The 18,857-nt window shown below is 43.1% G+C and overlaps 1 protein-coding gene across 1 annotated transcript; it reads left to right on the forward strand.

Moving 5' to 3' along the window:
- The first annotated feature begins 1,562 nt into the window (after positions 1 to 1,562).
- Positions 1,563 to 10,929, forward strand: qdpra (quinoid dihydropteridine reductase a). The gene is made up of 7 exons (XM_034544161.1): positions 1,563 to 1,740; positions 1,825 to 1,917; positions 2,789 to 2,885; positions 3,434 to 3,574; positions 6,012 to 6,120; positions 7,535 to 7,618; positions 10,403 to 10,929. The coding sequence occupies exons 1-7, from the start codon at positions 1,657 to 1,659 to the stop codon at positions 10,503 to 10,505; spliced, it is 711 nt and encodes a 236-aa protein (XP_034400052.1). The 5' UTR covers positions 1,563 to 1,656; the 3' UTR covers positions 10,506 to 10,929.
- The last annotated feature ends 7,928 nt before the right edge of the window (positions 10,930 to 18,857 follow it).

Raw genomic sequence — 18,857 nt, forward strand, 5'->3', positions numbered from 1 at the left:
AAAAATGTCTTTCTATTTTTAAAATTGCATTACAGACATAAAGCAGGGGGGTTGGGTGGGTGTGGAGGGGGGAGGGGGGGGAGGAGTCTCGCCGAATACAGCTTCACCATAATTGAAACCTATTTTTGTCGCACTGAGCTGGAGTAGAGATAACGGGATGAATGTTCAGCAGACTGATCATACACTTAAAAAGAGATGCCGCAATAATCTGGGATGCTCTAACTGCAGATGAAGAATCCACCAACAATGCAGAGTAAATGTGGTTATCAACACTGTGAATTCAATTTTACACCAACAAAAGAGCATCAACTCAGTTATATTAGATTCCTTTAGGAATAGCATAATAGATAGGAGTTTTGAAAGGCGGAGACAAATGAATGTGAAGGAGCCCCGAGAAGGGAATCGTGCAGCATGTGAGGCTGATGGTCTGAAGACAGTGATGGAGAAGGAAATAATGAAGGTTGGATCTAAGAAAAGACACAAGAAAGTAGGGAAGACCATATATGGTGTGAGACAAGAAGCTAAGGAAAACTTGAGGAATGTTGCTTTTGTGAGGACCAGGTGAAGCTTTTAGACTTTTTGATAAGGGTAATGGTAATTAAATGTACTGCTGGAGTAGAAAGTAAAAAAGTGAGTTTAATAAATAAAATAAAACATGTTTTTAAATAATGAATAATAACGTTTCCCCTTCACATCTGCACACGGGGAGCAGGTCCTCTTGAACGGAGTCCGCCATGTTGCACTGCCATGTCTCTACGGTGGCCCAGAAGGGACAAACCTTTTGTGAGAGCTTCCAGCCGTAGTTTCTCTGGCTTGGGACAGGGAGCAGTGAGGAGTTCGGTTGGCTGCAGTCTCGCCACTGGGTGTCACTAGATCCTACACGCTGGCCCTTTAAGAGAAGCTTTTAGGCTCTCTTTCCAACCTGGAAAATAGAGAATGGATTGCAGAGTAGGAAATTATCTTAGATATTCCAACTTCCCAGTCCAAAAGACGATGTCACGGCAACATGGAAGCCAAACAACCAAAATAGGAACCCAAGGCAAAGAAATGGGATATCTTACTTTTTAGTTCATGGCTTTTACTTTTAATTTACATGAGTTCACACAAACACTCTCCATCCATCTGATAGTGGCCCCTGAACCAAAGAAGTATCTTTGTCTCAATAATAAATAAAAAAATAAGAAACGTGTCCTTTTTGGCTCCCACGCGTCTCTTTTTCAAACGTATTCCTGCAGATCCACGAAATGTCTTCAATTAGATGTTCAGACATATTTCCCCACAGGATTCTCTAAGTAGTTTTTCCATTAAAAAAAAGGTAACATTACACACACTCCCTAATGGCGGTGTGGTAATTGATGTGGGGGTTTTCTCCGGAGGCTCGTGAAGCCAACAGAGACTTCACCATCGCAAACAATCAGTTTCGCAGCGTCTCGATTGGAACTCGTGGAAGATCGATACGACTCGGATTTAACGACAGTTGGAGTCGTGGCGTTTCCGCTCGTCTGTGAACGCAGCATTAGCTCCGCCAACTAGTTGCACGACCGGAGAGGAACGCCCCCTCTCTCTCTCTCTCTCTCTCTCTCTCTGTCACACACACACACACACACACACACACACACACACAGCCGCTGTCACAACTCCCCAGAGCTCGTCAACATGGCTGCGAACCGGGTGATCGTGTACGGAGGAAGAGGAGCTCTGGGCTCCAAGTGCGTGCAGCATTTCAAGTCCAAAGGATGGGTGAGCGGAAGCGGCCGACGCTAGCTTTGGAAAGGTCACACTGACGCACGTCTACACCGTGCTTTCGTTTATTTGTGTTAACAGTGGGTCGCGTGCGTCGACATGGCTGCGAACGAGGAGGCAAACGAGAACGTGCTCGTGAAGTTGAGCGAGTCGTTCGGCGAGCAGGCGGCGCAGGTGAGCACAGCTAGCGTGAACTATGCTGTTGTTTTGTGTTTTATTTTCAGGTTTCTGTCTTCATTGATGCCGAGCTGAATGGAGAAAGAGAGGCCGTCAGTGGCGTCGGCTGCAGGCTGCACGTTGTTGTGTATTAAGGAGATAATAAATGTGTGTTTTGTTTTTTTATTTGCTCGGTTTTGCTCATCTGCTAATGATGCGTTCATGTCCCATTGGGGAAAAAAAGAAATGGGGGCGCTTGTGAAGCTTAACAACTATATTATTTATTTTCAACACGACATTGTTGGTTTGGCTGCTTTTATTAAATGTTTTTTTTGTTGTTGTGTTTTTATGATTGAATAAAAGTGTGTATATTTTTGTAGGCTTGTTTATTTTCTATCCGGTTTATCCAGTTATCCAAACTGTACAGGTCACTGTACAAGACATGTACAAATCTAATACAATAGTTCATTTAATTATGAGGCTATATTCTTATTGTATGCGGGTTAGTATATTATGTTTTATTGTGTACATGTTTGTATTTTTACTCTGTAGCATACCTCGTGTGTATGCAGCTATCTTGGTCACCTTTATCAAAGTACATCCTTGCTCTTTTCTTCTTTAAAATAAAAAATAAAGGTTATAAATCTCCCTTTTAATCATCACTCGTTCATCACCCGCTGTGACTGTTTTTTCCCCCTAGTGTCCTTATTTTGTTTGTGTTCCTGAACGCAGCGCAGAATGTGTGTCAAACATTTCCAGCTGCTGTTTGATTTGAGAGGCTTTGTAAAAAAAGGTGTATGTAGTTATCTCTCTCTCTCTCTCTCTCTCTCTCTCTCTCTCTCTCTCTCTCTCTCTCTCTCTCTCTCTCTCTCTCTCTCGTTCTGTGCAGGTGACGACGGATGTGGCCCAGTTGCTAGGGGAACAGAAAGTGGATGCCATCTTGTGCGTGGCGGGAGGCTGGGCGGGAGGAAGCTGTAGTTCCAAAGGTCAGAAGTTAAACTTTGTTTGTTTTGTTTGCTGTAACATTAATCATCAGATATTTGTTTCCTGCAGACATTCACGTGCAAAAAATGAAACTCGGACAAAATAAATTGCAGCCGGTTAGCTTAGCTTAGCTTAGCATAAAGACTGGAAACGGGTGGGACAGCTAGCACGGCTCAGATCCGCTGAATAACACGCATTGTGTTTGTGCACTCTGTTGAAGTGGAAAAATGACACTTTGATTTTTCTACGGAGTGAAATGTTAAACGTGTTGATTTGTGAGCTTTAGAAGCATTAATGCAGATTGTGTTCCTGCTCTGCACGGAGCCCGGCCGGCTGTTCCCACTCTTTGTGCTAAGCTAAGCCAGCCGACTGCTAGCGGTCGCCTTATATTCACAACAGACGGATAATAAGAGCGGCATTGATCTTCTCATGTCGCTCTCTCTGTGCCAGAAAAGTGTGTTTCTCAAAAAAAACGAGTCGTTTGATAAACAAGAAAAAAAGTGAAGCTTTCCTACTTGGTGATTTTTATTTTTCCGCGTCTCTCTCACAGATTTATACAAGAACACGGATCTGATGTGGAAACAGAGCGTGTGGACTTCCACTATCTCCAGCCACCTCGCCGCTCTGCACCTGAAACCAGGCGGACTGTTGACTTTGGCCGGGGCCAAAGCTGCCCTCTCGGGCACCGGTGGTAAGGGACGCACACACACACACACACACACACACACACACACACACACACACATAGTTGTGTTTACCCTTCTCATCGCGATGACCTGGTTTGGTCAGGGTCGCCGGCAGACTTTGATATATGGGAGAGTCGATCGTGCAGATAGCTTTGTTGTCCAACCCGTCGGTTCAAATAAAGCAGGTAATGGAAAGCACTGCAGGGCGTTGACCGGGGAATTGACGTCCTGATCAGAGACACCGAGAGAGAGAGAGAGAGAGAGATTCTCAACCGACTCACAACAGTGAGAGGAAAAGGTGTCAATAAAATGGATGCGAAAATCAAAACAAGAGGTCGGGTGGGGGTACAATAGCTGATGAGGTCTGTGGAAGCAGCGCTTTGTCCGTCAACAACCTTTTTTACTCTTCATTCGTGTCCTTGAGCATCCGACCCGCCGTCTTATTTTTACTCCACGAGACCATCCGAATAACACAAGTGTGACTTTATTTTTCTTTTTGGACATTTCCCAGACTGTTGAGGAAATGACGGGCGGATTAAATGACAGTGGAGATCATCGTTAGTTGCAGCCTTAAGTTGAAGAAGAAGAAAAAATTAACTTTTAACAAATTATACTTAAGATAATACTTAAGGTCTTATTAGTAGTCCCACTCCATCCAAGGTCCCCGATGGGACCTCGTTTCGGAAAATAAAATATGTACTCTAGTCAACGCCGGGAGACAAAAATAATTTACACAAATTACACAAAGACATGGCCTCTCTGTAGTAAAGCGCTGTTGCCGTGACGCCAGCCCCAGGGCATCCAGAGAGGATCTGGTGTGGTGCCATGTGACGTCCAGTCCCCCCCGCCCCCTGACCCCCCCACCCCTTGGTCCAAGCTAACCATGTGACGTCCAGCCTCCCCCCCTGACCCCCCCCACCCCTGGTCCAAGCTAACCATGTGATGGGCAGAGCTCCAACCCCACAGCGATACAAAGCCTCGGCTCAGCACAAAGCTCATTGGCCCGCTGCTGGCTTATGGAGACAATGACTCAGCAGTTGTGGCTCTGCACACATTGTGCACGTGCACTCCCACGTGCACAGTCTGCGTTAACTGCACTGATGCAGTTTTAGAGGGGGGGGGATCCTGATCTATTGTTTTCCTTTTTGACTGAGTTTGTATTTCACTGGGAACCTTAAGCCCCTCTGCAAAAAAAAACCAACTAAACGCATCTGTTTGTCTAATTTAAACATGAGTCAACATCCAGAGAGAGATGTCGGGATGTATGACGCATCTCGCTGAGAGGTACTTCCTGTTACTTCTGTGCGATCAAACAAAGTGAGGAGAGAGGAAAAAGTTAACGAGCGTCGACCAAATCCAAGATAATCTGTGCAGTCGGGCAGCCGACGGATTCTGACGCTTATTGTGGATTCAAGTTTTATGAATGAACCTGCGGGCGAAACGTCGCAAATATAACTCGCAGCTGTAGTAAAGATAAGCGGTGGAGATGCGAGATGCATTTTTTTTTGTGATGGATCGAAAATCATCGTTGCCGCTCTGAATCAAACCCCCAATTACATTTTCGAGATTCCAAAAGCCGACTTAAAAGACCCAGAAGGGTGTTGTGAGACCTCGTGCGGGGCTTTTTAATAATCCTAAACCTTAATTCTGTGCTCTCCATGTGACTTTGTTTCTCCGCAATCTCCAATCTGATTATCCTCCTGAAATATGCAGGAGATGAAATGCACAGCAGACGGCGATATGCAGCTTGTCGCCCGTTATCTTCCATCCAGGAGTCCAGTTGTTACTCTAGCGCACGGTAGTGGAGGAAAAATTTAAAAAAAATAATAATCTTGTAAGAAATTGCGTGGTAGAAAAATAAGACAACATTAAAAAAAAAGAAATTCTGAAATGTCACACTCATTTGTCGGATTACTAGAATAAGCAGATGTTTTTCTTTTTTCTTCTTCTCTTTTGGTGAAAAACAAAAGCTGGTAGTAAAAGCCATGTCACCACCCCTCGTTCTCATTGGTCACGGGATGCGGGGGGATTTGGGGGGGGGGGGGCATTCTTCAGAAAGCTTGTTAGATTTGTTTTTTTTGGGGGGGGGGGGTGAAGGTACTTATTGTTTCCAGATGCTGAAGCAACAAAACATTCCTCTAACTTGTTTTTTAATTTGTTTTTCAAAAGCCGACTAGAGAGACGGGAACAAGCGGTGAGCTTCATACGCAGCGACGACATTGAACGTGACTTTTGTTTCTCTGTATCCAAAAAAACAAAACGCACCGTGGCTCCTACTCTTGGAATCGAAAAAGACTCAAGATGTTCCCCGCTCTCCTCCAATTTTCTTTCCACTTGACCTCTCCGACTGAATCGATGCCATCCACTCCCCGGGCACAGTGTCAATGCCCCCCTCCTTCCCCCCCCTAACATTAAAATAAACCCTCCATCTGCACCCTCCAGGCATGGTGGGCTACGGCATGGCCAAAGCTGCCGTCCACCAGCTGTGTCAGAGTCTCGCCGCGAAGAACAGCGGGATGCCGCCGGGAGCCGCCGCCGTGGCGATACTACCGTAAGTACCGTATCGATATATTAATTAATGGTCCACCAAAAATGTGTCTCCTGAGAATCAGAACCCCCTCCGCCTGCAGGCCTGAGAGGTGGGTCGGCCGGATGGTCATTTTTGCACACTGCACTCAATTTTGTTTGCGTATGCACGAGATATTGGAACATAGTGGAGATATCGGCAGTAAATCGTCTTTTTATAATACACGCATTGCACCGTCAATTAGCGTCTCCGTCCGATTTTAAAACATGCTCACATGGTTTAAATGGATAAAACGAGACATTTTTGAGCTCTGGGAAACTTATTTACATTTTTTTTTTTTTTTTAAATACAAAACAATAGACGGTGAGATGCAGCATTAATATTTCTCGCCTTTTGCAGTTAAAAATTTCGTAAATTGGGCTCGCACTAAACATCGGAATAATTGTGACTTTTAACATGAAGCTGCGTGCCAGGAGCTCATATGGAGGGGGGGGCATTTTTATTAATTATTGTTTCCCTGCTCATCTTTTTAAAACACGCCGATCACAAGAAGCCGATCACAAGAAGCCGATCACAAGAAGCCGATCACAAGAAGCCGATCACAAGAAGCCGATCACAAGAAGCCGATCACAAGAAGCCGATCACAAGAAGCCAAAGACGAACGCCGTTTTTTTTTTTTTCGGCGCTTTTTAATCAATTCTTTTCGTCACGTCCGACGGATACAGGAAGTGCGTGTAGGAAGACGAGCTGCGGGAGTAAATAAACTAATAAATAAATACAAGGATGCATTTTACGGCTGCCAATTTCACCCCGGCAGACCTGCGTGATCTGCTCCAGATGGATGACGCACACGCCGGCGTTCGCATCATCTGTGCGCTTATTGAATTTTAAAATATCTTTTATTTATTTATTTTTTCTTGCATCGTGAGAAGCTAGAAATGGGTTTTTCTCTCTCTCTGGCTTCGGTTTGTCTCCTGTCACATCTGTTCAGCGTTAGCCCCATGACTTGCATTTCTGTAACATCCCCCAACCCCCAACTATACGGTCGTATACCAACACTATAGAGAGAGTGTGTGTGCATGAGGGATATTCCTGTAAGTGTGTGTGTGTGTGTGTGTGTGTGTGTGTGTGTGCTCGTGGGTCAGGATGGGTTGTTGTTTATAAGCCACGACACACAAACGCTCCATGTTAATATTAGCATAGTTACACAAAAGGTGACGAGAAAAGAGTGCCGTGTTGAATTAAGTGACATTTTAAAGTCATGAATATGATAATAAAACACAAACATGATGCAAATGTTTTTCTTTTTAAACGCCGTGCTCTCTGTTCGTGGATCCGTATGTGTGGAGGTGCCGCGGTCCGCCAGCTCTCTCTCTCTCTCTCTCCCTCCCTCCCTCCCTCTCTCACCACCTGATTGTCATCTGGCTTAATTCGACAGGGTTACCTTGGATACGCCGATGAACAGGAAGTTCATGCCCGACGCAGACTTCGGCTCCTGGACACCGCTGGAGTACATCGCAGAGTGAGTGCTGAAGCGGAGGATGATTAAAAGTGTTATTTACAGGCTGCAGGGAAGCTCTGTGACATCCGTTTGACATCGATATGACTTCACTCAACCGTTTATCTGCTCTGGAGTCGTATTTAAATAAATTTAAAAAAAAAGTAAATGTCAAGCATCCTGAAAGAAAAAAAAAAAAAACACCACCCAATGCTTTTTTTTTGCATTTAGGAAAAAGTCCTCGCTGCAATGCACTTGCATTAACATTTTGTAATCCAATGTTTACTTTAACCTGCCACATGCAGCCATAAACTGTCTTTATTTTCCAAAATGGCCCAACACTGATCTTTTTTTTAAAATTTTTGCCTCATAATAAAACGTCTCGCCTGTGCTCATAAACCGTAATAAGCAACAAAAAAAAAAAATGTATTTATGCTCAACGGTGTCTCAGGGTACCGAGTCCGGTCGCTATTTTTAAACGGTTATCTTTCAGGGCGTTTCTTCTTCTTCTTCTTCCTTCTTTTTTTTTTTTAATACATAAAATCATTACATTTTATTACAGTAATCGATTGTCTCCGCGGTGTAAATAGACCCCATGTCTGGTCACGTATAACAAATCAAATTTTTTATTTTTTTTTTTAAAAGCGAGACGGGAGAGAGGAATCGAGATGGCCAAATGGATCTATGCTGATCTGGCAGTTGCACATGATTGATGGCTCGGTGGAGCGCTTGTTGTTTTTGTTTTTTTTTTTTTTCTCGCTCGCTCGTCCATCCGTCTTTATTATTTACGACGTTTGTTCTGCTGCCGATGTAAACCCACTTTTAATCCTCCTGCTGTGTTTAAGAACAATTTACTTGACAGGACAGTTGTGGACACCGAGGTGATTTAAGCTCGTACTGAACACGGTGTGAAGTGGATTCTATGGGGGGGGGGGGGGGGGGGGGGGGTATGCAATGTATGCATTTCTGAAAGTGTTTACTAAAAACAACACATGTATACTGCATGTTTATTGCCTCAAACTGCATGAAGTGACCCGTAGAACCCGTCTTCAGGCTCATATTTCAAGTTGACCCCTCTGAATATGTTGTTCAGGCCCCCCCCTTTACCACTGGATTCATTATCGATTTTCCATTAGTTTATTCGTCCTTCTTTTCAACATTTCAGAAACTTTCCACAACAACAGGTGTCGGTGGGCCAAGAGAGTTTTTTTTGATGAAATGGATCAATTCAAATCTTTAATTAATTCAGGTAAACTTAGTTTCGAGAGGGCTAGAACTCTCCCGAATGAACATCGGCTACATTGAAACGTAGGTTTGTGTTCTCTCGCTCTCTCTCTCTCCGAGATTAAAATGGGATTGATAATCCCCGAGGAAACGAATGAGGGTCCTGAGGACAGAAACGGAGACGATCTGCGTTGGCAGGAAATGAAGGGACGTGGCACTCGTGTCTTCATTGCTCCGCTTCGTATCTGCCGTCCTCGTCTTTCTTCATTCCTAAAACCTGTCGTGTTGTTTCTGGTGCTCGTCGTTGCTTCGAAAAACGCCGCCGATCGTGAGATTAACGTACGTAGGATCCGGGGGCTTTGTTTGCGATTGTCTCAATTTTAAAGCCAACGTCGGTGTTTAATTGATGGTTAAATGTGCAGCAATATGCACAAGAACTGTGCACAACAATTGACAAAGAAAATTGTGATTTTTAAAACAAGAAATTACAGGTAAACAATCTGACCTTTTTATATTAATGCTATCCTTAATAATGTATACAGAAGTGAACCAATAAATGGATAATGTGCATTTTTTTAAAAGCCATCTAAAATGTATCTACACTCAACGTTAAGTTAAAAAAAACTAAATAGTTTTCTCTAAGGGGGTCATGTGACGGATTATCCTTTGATATATTATTTTTTCACGAGGAACCCTGAGTTGCTGTCGTGTATTGTGAAGTCTACATTATTCAGTTTTGGACTGCATGTTTTATAGCGAGTGCAGTTATTTTCTTTCCTGACACCATCATTATACCTTCCTTCAAATATTTATTTCCAGCATCGTTAAACTTTGAACAAACGGGGTGATCCCTTATGAGCATCTTCAGTGTGGGGATCAATAAGGTTGTTGTCTATGCGCATTATTGTTTACTCATTATTTTTGTCCTTAGCTTATCTAATTGGCTTTACATTACTCTTTTTTGCCATTATTTTTATTCGTGTTACAGCTTATATTAGCACTTTTTTTGTTTTACATATATATGTATTGATTTTAATATATCTTTTTTTCAGCTATTATACTGTATGCAGGTATATATATACAAAATGTATATATATTTTTTTTTATTTATATATATATATATATATATATATACAAAATGTATATATATATTTTTTTAATTTATATATATATATATATATATATATTTTAATTTATATATATATATATATATTTTTTTTTTTAAATTTATATATATATATATTTTAATTTATATATATATATATATATATATATTTTTTTTTTAATTATATATATATTTTTATTTATATATATTATAATTTATATATATATTTTTATTTATTTATATATATATATAAATTAAATAAAAAATGATAGAACAAGTAGTAGATGGCACTACATGTGTTTTTATGAGAAGGGGCTTTAGATTAAATGTAGAAATGTGCAGTGATGGTCTTGAATAGGGTGTATGTTAGGTGTCATAATAATAATAATACTAGCTATGTGACTAATCAAATGAACACGTTGGGTTTTGACGGCTTCCTGAATAATGTTTGTATTTCCCTTTCTTCCCTTTTGCTGCAGAATATTCTTCGACTGGGCCGCCGGAGTGAACCGGCCGGCTTCAGGGAGCTTGATGCAGCTTCTGACCTCCGGAGGGGAAACCCAGGCGGTGGCCTCGCAGTAGAGGATAGAGAGGAGGTGTGGAGACGGTGATGGTGGTTGGGAAGGCAGAGGGGGCGGGGGGGATATATGGAAAAACCCAGAGATAGAGGGAGGAGGAAGAGGAAGATACGAGGAAGAGGGTTTACGGTTTAAGGGGACACTAGATGGGTTCATTTTGAAGGAGGGGAGGAGCTTTTCTTTTTTATTGCAAATGCAGCCTCATAGCGCCATCTAGCTGTGACAGTCTAAACTGTGTCTAAAAACCAACTCAAAAGTCTCAGAAAGCCGCCGTCTTCTCCTCTCAAACGGACAATAAGGATGAAGGTGAAGTGGCCTTATTTTATGTTTCGTAGAGTGTCCTCGTTGTCCTTATGCTCTTGTTCCTGTTGTGGGTTTTCTAAGTCCTGTATTGTAACTGTACAATAAAATGAGTCAAAACCAAAGGATCGATTTTGAGGTTCAAAGTTCTTTCTTGAAAAAATGTGAGTTTTTAATTACTACACTTGCCAGATATTAGATGATAAATGGACTTGTAAAGCGCTTTAACACTACATGACATAATTCACCCATTCGTACGCTGATGGGAGGGGCCACGGTTCCACCTGCACATCAGGACTAACTAACGTTCATAAGTGTCTTGCCCAAGGACACATCGACATGGGCTATCGAACCGCCGATTCCTCTGATTTGAAGGACGACTCTGCTTACCACTTAGCCACAGTCGCCCACTATGCAATTCAGTTTGTTGATGTATAAGGTCAAGGTTTATTCTTGATAAAGAAAACTACAAAAAAAACCTTACTTCACGGTTTAATGTAGTCTTTAATTTAATTTTGTTTAATTCAGAACGGCTACCAAATGGAACTTGAGGTGAGATTGTTCAGTCAGTGAATGTAAGACCAACCCAAAGTGGATAAAGTTCTGCAGCAACACTGCATTAACAGTATTTATTTTTTGGGGTAGGGATTATTGGAAAGATACAAGTAAGAATCAAACGTGCTATTATTAAAAACAAGCATTAGCTATTCCTTTAAGGAATAACGCTGCTGATATTCTCTATTTTCCAAGACCAAAACCAACACTGTTATTCTCTCAGTAGTTGTGTGTCTGTGTGTGTCTGTGTGTGTGTCTGTGTGTGTGTGTGTTGTTTTAGGAATCTAAATAATTTCCTAAAACAGCTGCGCGTTCTAGTTTTTAGCAAATGCTGATAATTAGTGTGTGTACAACAATGGAGGACTGCACTGTCAGGTTTGAGCTTTCATATGAACTAAAAAGATCAATTAATTGTGGATAAGAAGAAATATTGCAAAAGCCCCCGTCTGTTGCTTTAAACGCCGCAGTATATTTATAACCACTAGATGGTGCTCTCTAACCGGAGTGCCCCTGCTCTTCTGCCGGTCTGTGTTTTTCCGGGGTTGGGGTGGGGGGGGGGGGGGGGGGGGTCGCACTAATCAAACGGATGAGTTGACGGTCACAGCTGAATGTGCACTGCACGTGCAGCCAGTGCACAACAATAACTTCCAGAAGGGCCCTTTAGCGTTCACTCTGCGGAGCACCCAGGCGTCACGGTGACGCATGCACATCCCTGCATCTGGGATGGCATCAATTAAAAAAAAAGTTGTTTTTTTGACGAGTGGATTATCTCCCAAATCCCGTTCCGTTGTTGTTGCTCAACCAACACTGTATATATATTTTTTAATATATATATTTTTATATTTACATTTATTTATATATATATATATTTTTAATATTTATATATATATATATTTATTTTATATTTATATATATTTATTTTTATATATTTATTTTTATATATATATATATATATATTTTTTTTTATATATATAAAGAGCAGCTAACAGTAACTTCATAACAACTTCCTGCTCTCTATTAAACCTTAACGATTTGCATGCCATTGTTTAGCCCTCGGTCTGTCACTGCAAAGACGACCACTTGAAGTGCAAAAGTCTCAGGACTCAAAGTCTGTTTTCCAGGAAGATCGAGAGTTCTGCAGTTAGTTAGCGACTCGCTGAGTCCCCGTGATGGGTTTTCATTAAGTCGGCTCAGCATGGAGCCGACTCTGCCCAGGAGCCGGATAAGGATGTTACGATTCGTGAATACTTTAAAGTTTAACAATCTACCTGTTTATGTGTGGGGAATTTTTTATGCGTAATTTCTGCGCATGCACATTGTCTGCTGCCTAGTGGTTGTCACGATACCAAAATTATAACTTCTATATGATACCTTACATGAATATCACGATACCCGATACCAGAATTCGGTACGATATCGCAAATACGGTACGATACTGGTATATTTTATCTATAATAGTAATAAATAAAACATCTGTACGGTTGCCTTTTTACCATGTCCTCCCTCCAGGACCTGGGTATCTCAGGCACCGCGCTCTCACTCTTCTCATCCTACCTCACCGACCGCTCTTACCGGGTAACCTGGAGAGGATCTGTGTCTGAGCCTTGTCCTCTGACTACTGGGGTCCCTCAGGGTTCAGTCCTTGGTCCTCTTCTCTTCTCACCAACTCTCTTGGCTCTGTCATTCGCTCGCATGGCTTCACCTACCACAGCTATGCTGGCGACACCCAACTGATCCTCTCGTTTCCCCAATCCGAAACACGGGTAGCAGCACGAATCTCTGCCTGTCTGACCGACATCTCTCAGTGGATGTCCGCTCACCACCTGAAAATTAACCCGGACAAGACTGAACTTCTCCTCCTTCCAGGAAAAGGCTCTCCCACCCACGACCTATCTATTAACTTCAACAACTCAGTGCTGGTTCCGACTCCGACTGCCAGGAACCTCGGAGTGACGCTCGACAGTCAACTCTCCCTGACTGCCAACATTACTGCAATAACACGCTCCTGTAGGTGTATGCTGTACAACATCAGGAGAATACGACCCCTTCTCACTCAGAAGGCGGCACAGGTTCTGGTCCAGGCTCTGGTCATCTCACGGCTAGACTATTGCAACTCCCTCCTGGCAGGTCTACCTGCTAATGCCATTCGACCTCTACAGCTCATCCAGAATGCAGCTGCTCGACTGGTCTTCAACCGACCGAAATTTACCCACACTACTCCGCTCCTCCGCGACCTTCACTGGTTACCGGTGGCCGCTCGCATTTGCTTCAAAACATTGGTACTTGCGTACCGTGCTGCGAACAGATCGGGTCCGGTCTACATCCAGGACATGGTCAAACCGTACACCCAGGACATGGTCTAACCGTACACCCAGGACATGGTCTAACCGTACACCCAGGACATGGTCTAACCGTACACCCCAGCCCGTTCACTTCGCTCGGCTTCTGCCAATCGGCTCGTAGCTCCGTCACTTCGAGCTAAAGTGTGAGCTATATTAATGTGTGTATATTTATATATATATATTTATTATTATTTATTATGATGTGCACTGCATTTAAATAGAGTACACGGGGCAGCTGCTGGGCCTTTAGTCTCACACTCCTCGTCTTCTCCCGGCCGGTCGCAGTTCCAGGGGACTCTATGGCTGTTGACAAGCACCCTGCAATAAATCACCACGCCGAGGATTAATAGGAAACAGCAAAGCGCCCCCGCTCACTGTAGCTGATATGTATTTATTCTAGGCGGCGTAGTAATTCATCTCACTGTGCGTGCACGCTCGCGTGCGTGGGAGGGTCCCGAGGCGAATGCAACACGTCCACGTGCATACATTACCTCCCATGATGGCAGCACTACAGAGTGATTGCCCACGGGGATCCAGTCAATGTTTATCACTGAGAGCGTTGCGGCTGATCAAAGATGACCGCGGAGCGCGCGCGTCGTTCAAGGTAAGGCGTCACCCGGCGCCGCAGATGTGCTCTTGTTCTGCGCACGCGTGCGTCGACGAGAGAGCAAACGATGCGCGTGTCACAGGTGCGTGTCTCATCTGTGAGTGGTGTGATTTAAGGCCTGTTTGTCTTCACTCTGGGTGAAGGACGTGAGGTCACCGTGGGGGGGGGGCACGTGGTGTAATGGGGACCGTGCAGCTGAGGGTCTTTTTTTTATCTCGACTTCCTTTCATAATGTGATGAATATTCAATAACAAGTTGGAAATATGCAAATAGCCATGATGGGAATCGTTAAATTGGCGATTGCCCCTTGTTGCATGACGCCATTCTCTCCTCATTTCCTGTAATTATTTAACTAAAAACACACATTTGCTTTTCAAAGTGATTGAATAGAAGAAAAAAAGACACTTGACCACTTTGAATTCAATATTAGCACAAAGCTCAAGGGTTTACATTGTTACATCCAAAGATTTTAAAGGGACAGCTGCCCGGTAATGATCACCAGAGAGGCGGGGACTCGAGTCACGTGACTTGGACTCGAGTCACGTGACGAATTCGATGACTTGAGGCTGGACTTGAACATCAGTGACTCGTGACTTCATATGGAGGGGGGATCCCTGATACTTGATGTCCTCTCCACAATCCCAAAGATTAAAAAGTTGTTTTTTTATTCAAAACAATGTCCCACAAATCAATTAATCAGCTACAGTTGAGGGCGCTCATTCCAAACGACGCTTATTTCTTCTAGATCTTTTTCAATGACTTTTGTACATTTTATACATCATTACAGTGTTGTTAAAACAGCTTTAAATGTGTTGAAAACTCAAAGTTTAGAACTTGGGATTTGCAAAACAATGACTCGGTCCCACCTCTGCTCCAAGCATATAAAATACATTAAACTTTATAATACACATTTGTACAAGTGCTCTCCTTTTCATCCTGCAAAGTGGCGAACATCACCAGTAAATGAAGCTCACTGCAGCAGCTGACACTGTTTGTAAAAAAAAACAAAAAAAAAACACACCGAATGTATAACTTCATCTTCATCTCGGGCCAGACGAGCGTCGCGATACCTCCTTGATTTATGAATCATATTCGACCGTGACACTCAGAAACGAATGAATCCACCCTGTCCGTTTCACCACGCTGGTTAAATAAAGGTCAGATAAATGAAATAATCTAATTTATGATTGGCTGAAAGCAGATGAAGGATCCAAAGCTTAGAGTGCCCCCACCCCCCACCCTTTATTTTTTCTTCTGATATGTATATACTGTGCATATTGTATTATAATGAGGGGGAAGTTGGCTCCTGCAGTCTTTCCTCTTCCCACATTTTTAAATAAGCCACACAGGTGTGTCTAAAGTTTTTATTTCAACACCTTTATTATATGAAATAGAGGAAGCAGTTATGTCTCGGTCCAGTGGCTGAAACAGGAGTTTTCCTCCGATGGCACAGCGCCCTGCTCCTCTTCCACTGGACCCGGGTCTATATTACCAGTGACAGCCGGCCCCGGTGGTGTTATATTCTGTACTTTTTAAAAAATGGAGTTTGGTGCCAGTAACCCAGCATGAAACAAGGGGGGGGGGGGGGGGAGACTGGTGCTAATTTGAGGTCATCAGTACAGTTTTTTAATTACAGGGGATATATTATAAGGGGAGACCTTCCAGATTACTGGGTAAAAGAGAAAGCTATCCCCACAAAAACTTCTCCAGCTGATTACTCGCATTATTTATTTTATCACACGTTTTCTGAAATACTGTGTTTTTAAATATGCAAATGAGGCATTGTCTAATTGAATATGTGCTAATTGGGCAGACATTTCCAACACAGAAATCTGAACATTTGATAAAGGCACGGTTCAAAAAAATTCTTGTTTCATTTTGCTTGTCAGAAGTGTTGTCAGAGGGATATTTAAATATATATATATATATATATGTTTTTTTAAAGAATAAAATATGATATGAATCAGCTATGAATGATCAATGCTTGTGCCAACACCAAATCGCTATTCATGTACAAGTAGTGTGTGTGTGTGTGTGTGCGTGTGTGTGTGTGTGTATGTGTGTGTTGCTTGTTATTGTTCTCGCATGCTGCATATGAAACCATACAATAGATTGCACACAGACACCACTGTGATAGCATTAGCTTTATTGACAGCGGGATGAGGCGTTCAAGCACCGGCTGTCCGCGTGATTCATTGTGCGGAGCAGAGGAGGAGAGAGCAGCGTCCAGTCCCCTGGAGGTGAATTTTCCTGATTAAAGGCCCTCAAGCCACGCCCACCCCCACCCCCACCCCCACCTCCCGCCGGCTCAAAACCCCTGCAGTTGTGTGTGCGTGTGTGTGTGTGTGTGCGTGTGTGTGTGTGTGTGTGTGCACGCGGCCGCATGCACGTGTCTTTGTGGGAACGCGTGCTGAGTGTCTACAACGTTGCTTTTGTGAGTTTCGAGTGCATATATACACACATGAGATTGCGCATGCGCATCTGTTGTGGGTTCACACTTGCTTGTGTGCAAAAAGCATGTATAGTAGTGTATTTTATGTATATATGAAGCGCTATTTGTGCATATTTTTAAAAAAAAGCTTTACATTTTTACGGCTTTTTCTTGATCTTACAGCTTTAGATGTTCTACTTTGAACACATGTTCATGAATTGTACCTCTATTTCAATAATTCCGATATCTACTGTAAAATAAACTACTTTCCTACGTCTTGCGTGTTCACTTGTGCAGATAGATGTGTATCTCATCTGCATGTGTTTCTGTGTGCACCTGGTGTGCGTGTGTGTGTGTGTGTGTGTGTGTGTGTGTGTGTGTGTGCATCACCTCCGTGAACATGTGCGTTTGTGTGTTGCAGAGTTTCTGTCTGAGATGGCGGGCCGCCATGTGGAAGCCATTGGGACCCGGAGCAAGAAGGTGAGGCCAGATGGTTGTGGTTAGCCCTTGGCTGCTCTGGGTAACCTGACCTGCAGAGGAGGAGGAGGAGGAGGACCCCGCTGCCTCCCGAGGACCAGCCGCCACATGTGTTGCGTGAGAATAAGTCACCCTAAAAACCCGTGGAACCGCCTTCTCGGCTTCCTGGCTGCCCCGTTCTCATAGCCGGGCCTGTTTTTGTAGCCGAGGATCTAAAACAACAAAGTAGATCAGACAGCGTGAGTGCAGAGACGAGGTCACGGAGGATCCCGAGGTCTGATCGAGGTGTTATTGGGAGTCTAGTTCATGGGTTGCTGCTGCAGCAGATACCTCTAACTTAACGCTGGAATGTAGATTTACTCAAGAACTGTACTTTATAAGTCCATTCCATGTCACTTTTCATTTCTTCTTCGCTACATGTCTGAAGGAAATAGTGTAAACTGACATGCATCAGTTCAAAACATGTGTACTAAAATATGATTTACTGCTATACTAAGCTGCACACTAGTAGTGCATACTAGTTTAAATTGGATTCATATTGACCAAACACACAATTAAAAGGCTGCTTGCAGGTTAATACATCAGTAATAATTCCCCAATGTAACTGTATATAATTAAGACTTTCTGTAAAGGGCTTTCTTTACATACTTTTGATACTTGGTTCTTTACGTGAGTCTTTGAGTGCAGGACTTTTACTTGTAATGACGTATTTCGACACTGTTGTATCGCTACTTTTACTTGGAGATAAATAAGTAATCAAACAGTAAAAGCACAATAAGCATATACGACACAATCTGACTGAATGGTTGGGTTCACATTATTGCACATATGAAGTGGGAAATATAAAGTGTTGATATTGCAGTATTTATATTGTGCATTGATATACATTGATATTGATATTGCACATGAATGAATGGGTAATTTGCCAGGTTGTTAAAGTGAAAACATCCAAATGAAGTAACAATAAGCAGAACTCACGAGTGGAGGAGGAGTTTCAAGCAGTAGCTCCACTATAAGCCATAACACAACGCATCGTGTTACTGAAGTGTTTCAATATAGAACAACAATTGTAACTGTCATTGTTATTTATTACATTGATATACCGTATTTGCCCTTTTAGCCATCCATCTCTCCCACGTTAAAGCACGAAGAAGTGTGAGGTCACCCGGTGCACTCAAATAATAAGCCACGCTGGCTTTCCTCCTGTGAGATCGGTGTCGTACCCACCTCGGCCTCTAGATGGCACTAAGTCATAAGTCAACCTGAAGGTGTATAGGGTGGGGGGGGGGGGGCATAATTAAAATATGAGTGATGACTTTTTGATTTAATTAAACGCCCCGTCGTCGTGCCGGCGGCTCGCAGCGTCGACGTGGACGCAGAATGTGTACGTTAGACGGGTCCGGGGTGCCTCTTCAGATCAAAGGCGTCCCGGAGCCGGTGCTCAGCATCCGGGCTCGGTGAGAGGAGAGAGCCTCTGTTGGGAAAGATCCATGTCAAATGAATAAATGATGGTCTCGTGAAGGCCTAGCCCCCCCCCCCCCCCCCCCCCCCCATATTCTTTCAATGCACATTGTGGATGAAATGCCTGAAATACCCCCCAAAAATAAGGAAAAATACCCCCCCAAAAAAGAGTGAGGAGTAAAC

Source organism: Cyclopterus lumpus, chromosome 10 (assembly GCF_009769545.1).
Source record: "Cyclopterus lumpus isolate fCycLum1 chromosome 10, fCycLum1.pri, whole genome shotgun sequence".
Lineage (NCBI taxonomy): Eukaryota > Metazoa > Chordata > Actinopteri > Perciformes > Cyclopteridae > Cyclopterus > Cyclopterus lumpus.

Excerpts from the sequence above, each read along its gene's own strand:
- qdpra (XM_034544161.1), top strand. The coding sequence starts at position 1,657 with ATGGCTGCGAACCGGGTGATCGTGTACGGAGGAAGAGGAGCTCTGGGC. Across the intron at positions 1,741-1,824 it reads ATTTCAAGTCCAAAGGATGG|TGGGTCGCGTGCGTCGACAT; the intron begins GTGAGCGGAAGC and ends TTGTGTTAACAG. Across the intron at positions 2,886-3,433 it reads AGGAAGCTGTAGTTCCAAAG|ATTTATACAAGAACACGGAT; the intron begins GTCAGAAGTTAA and ends TCTCTCTCACAG.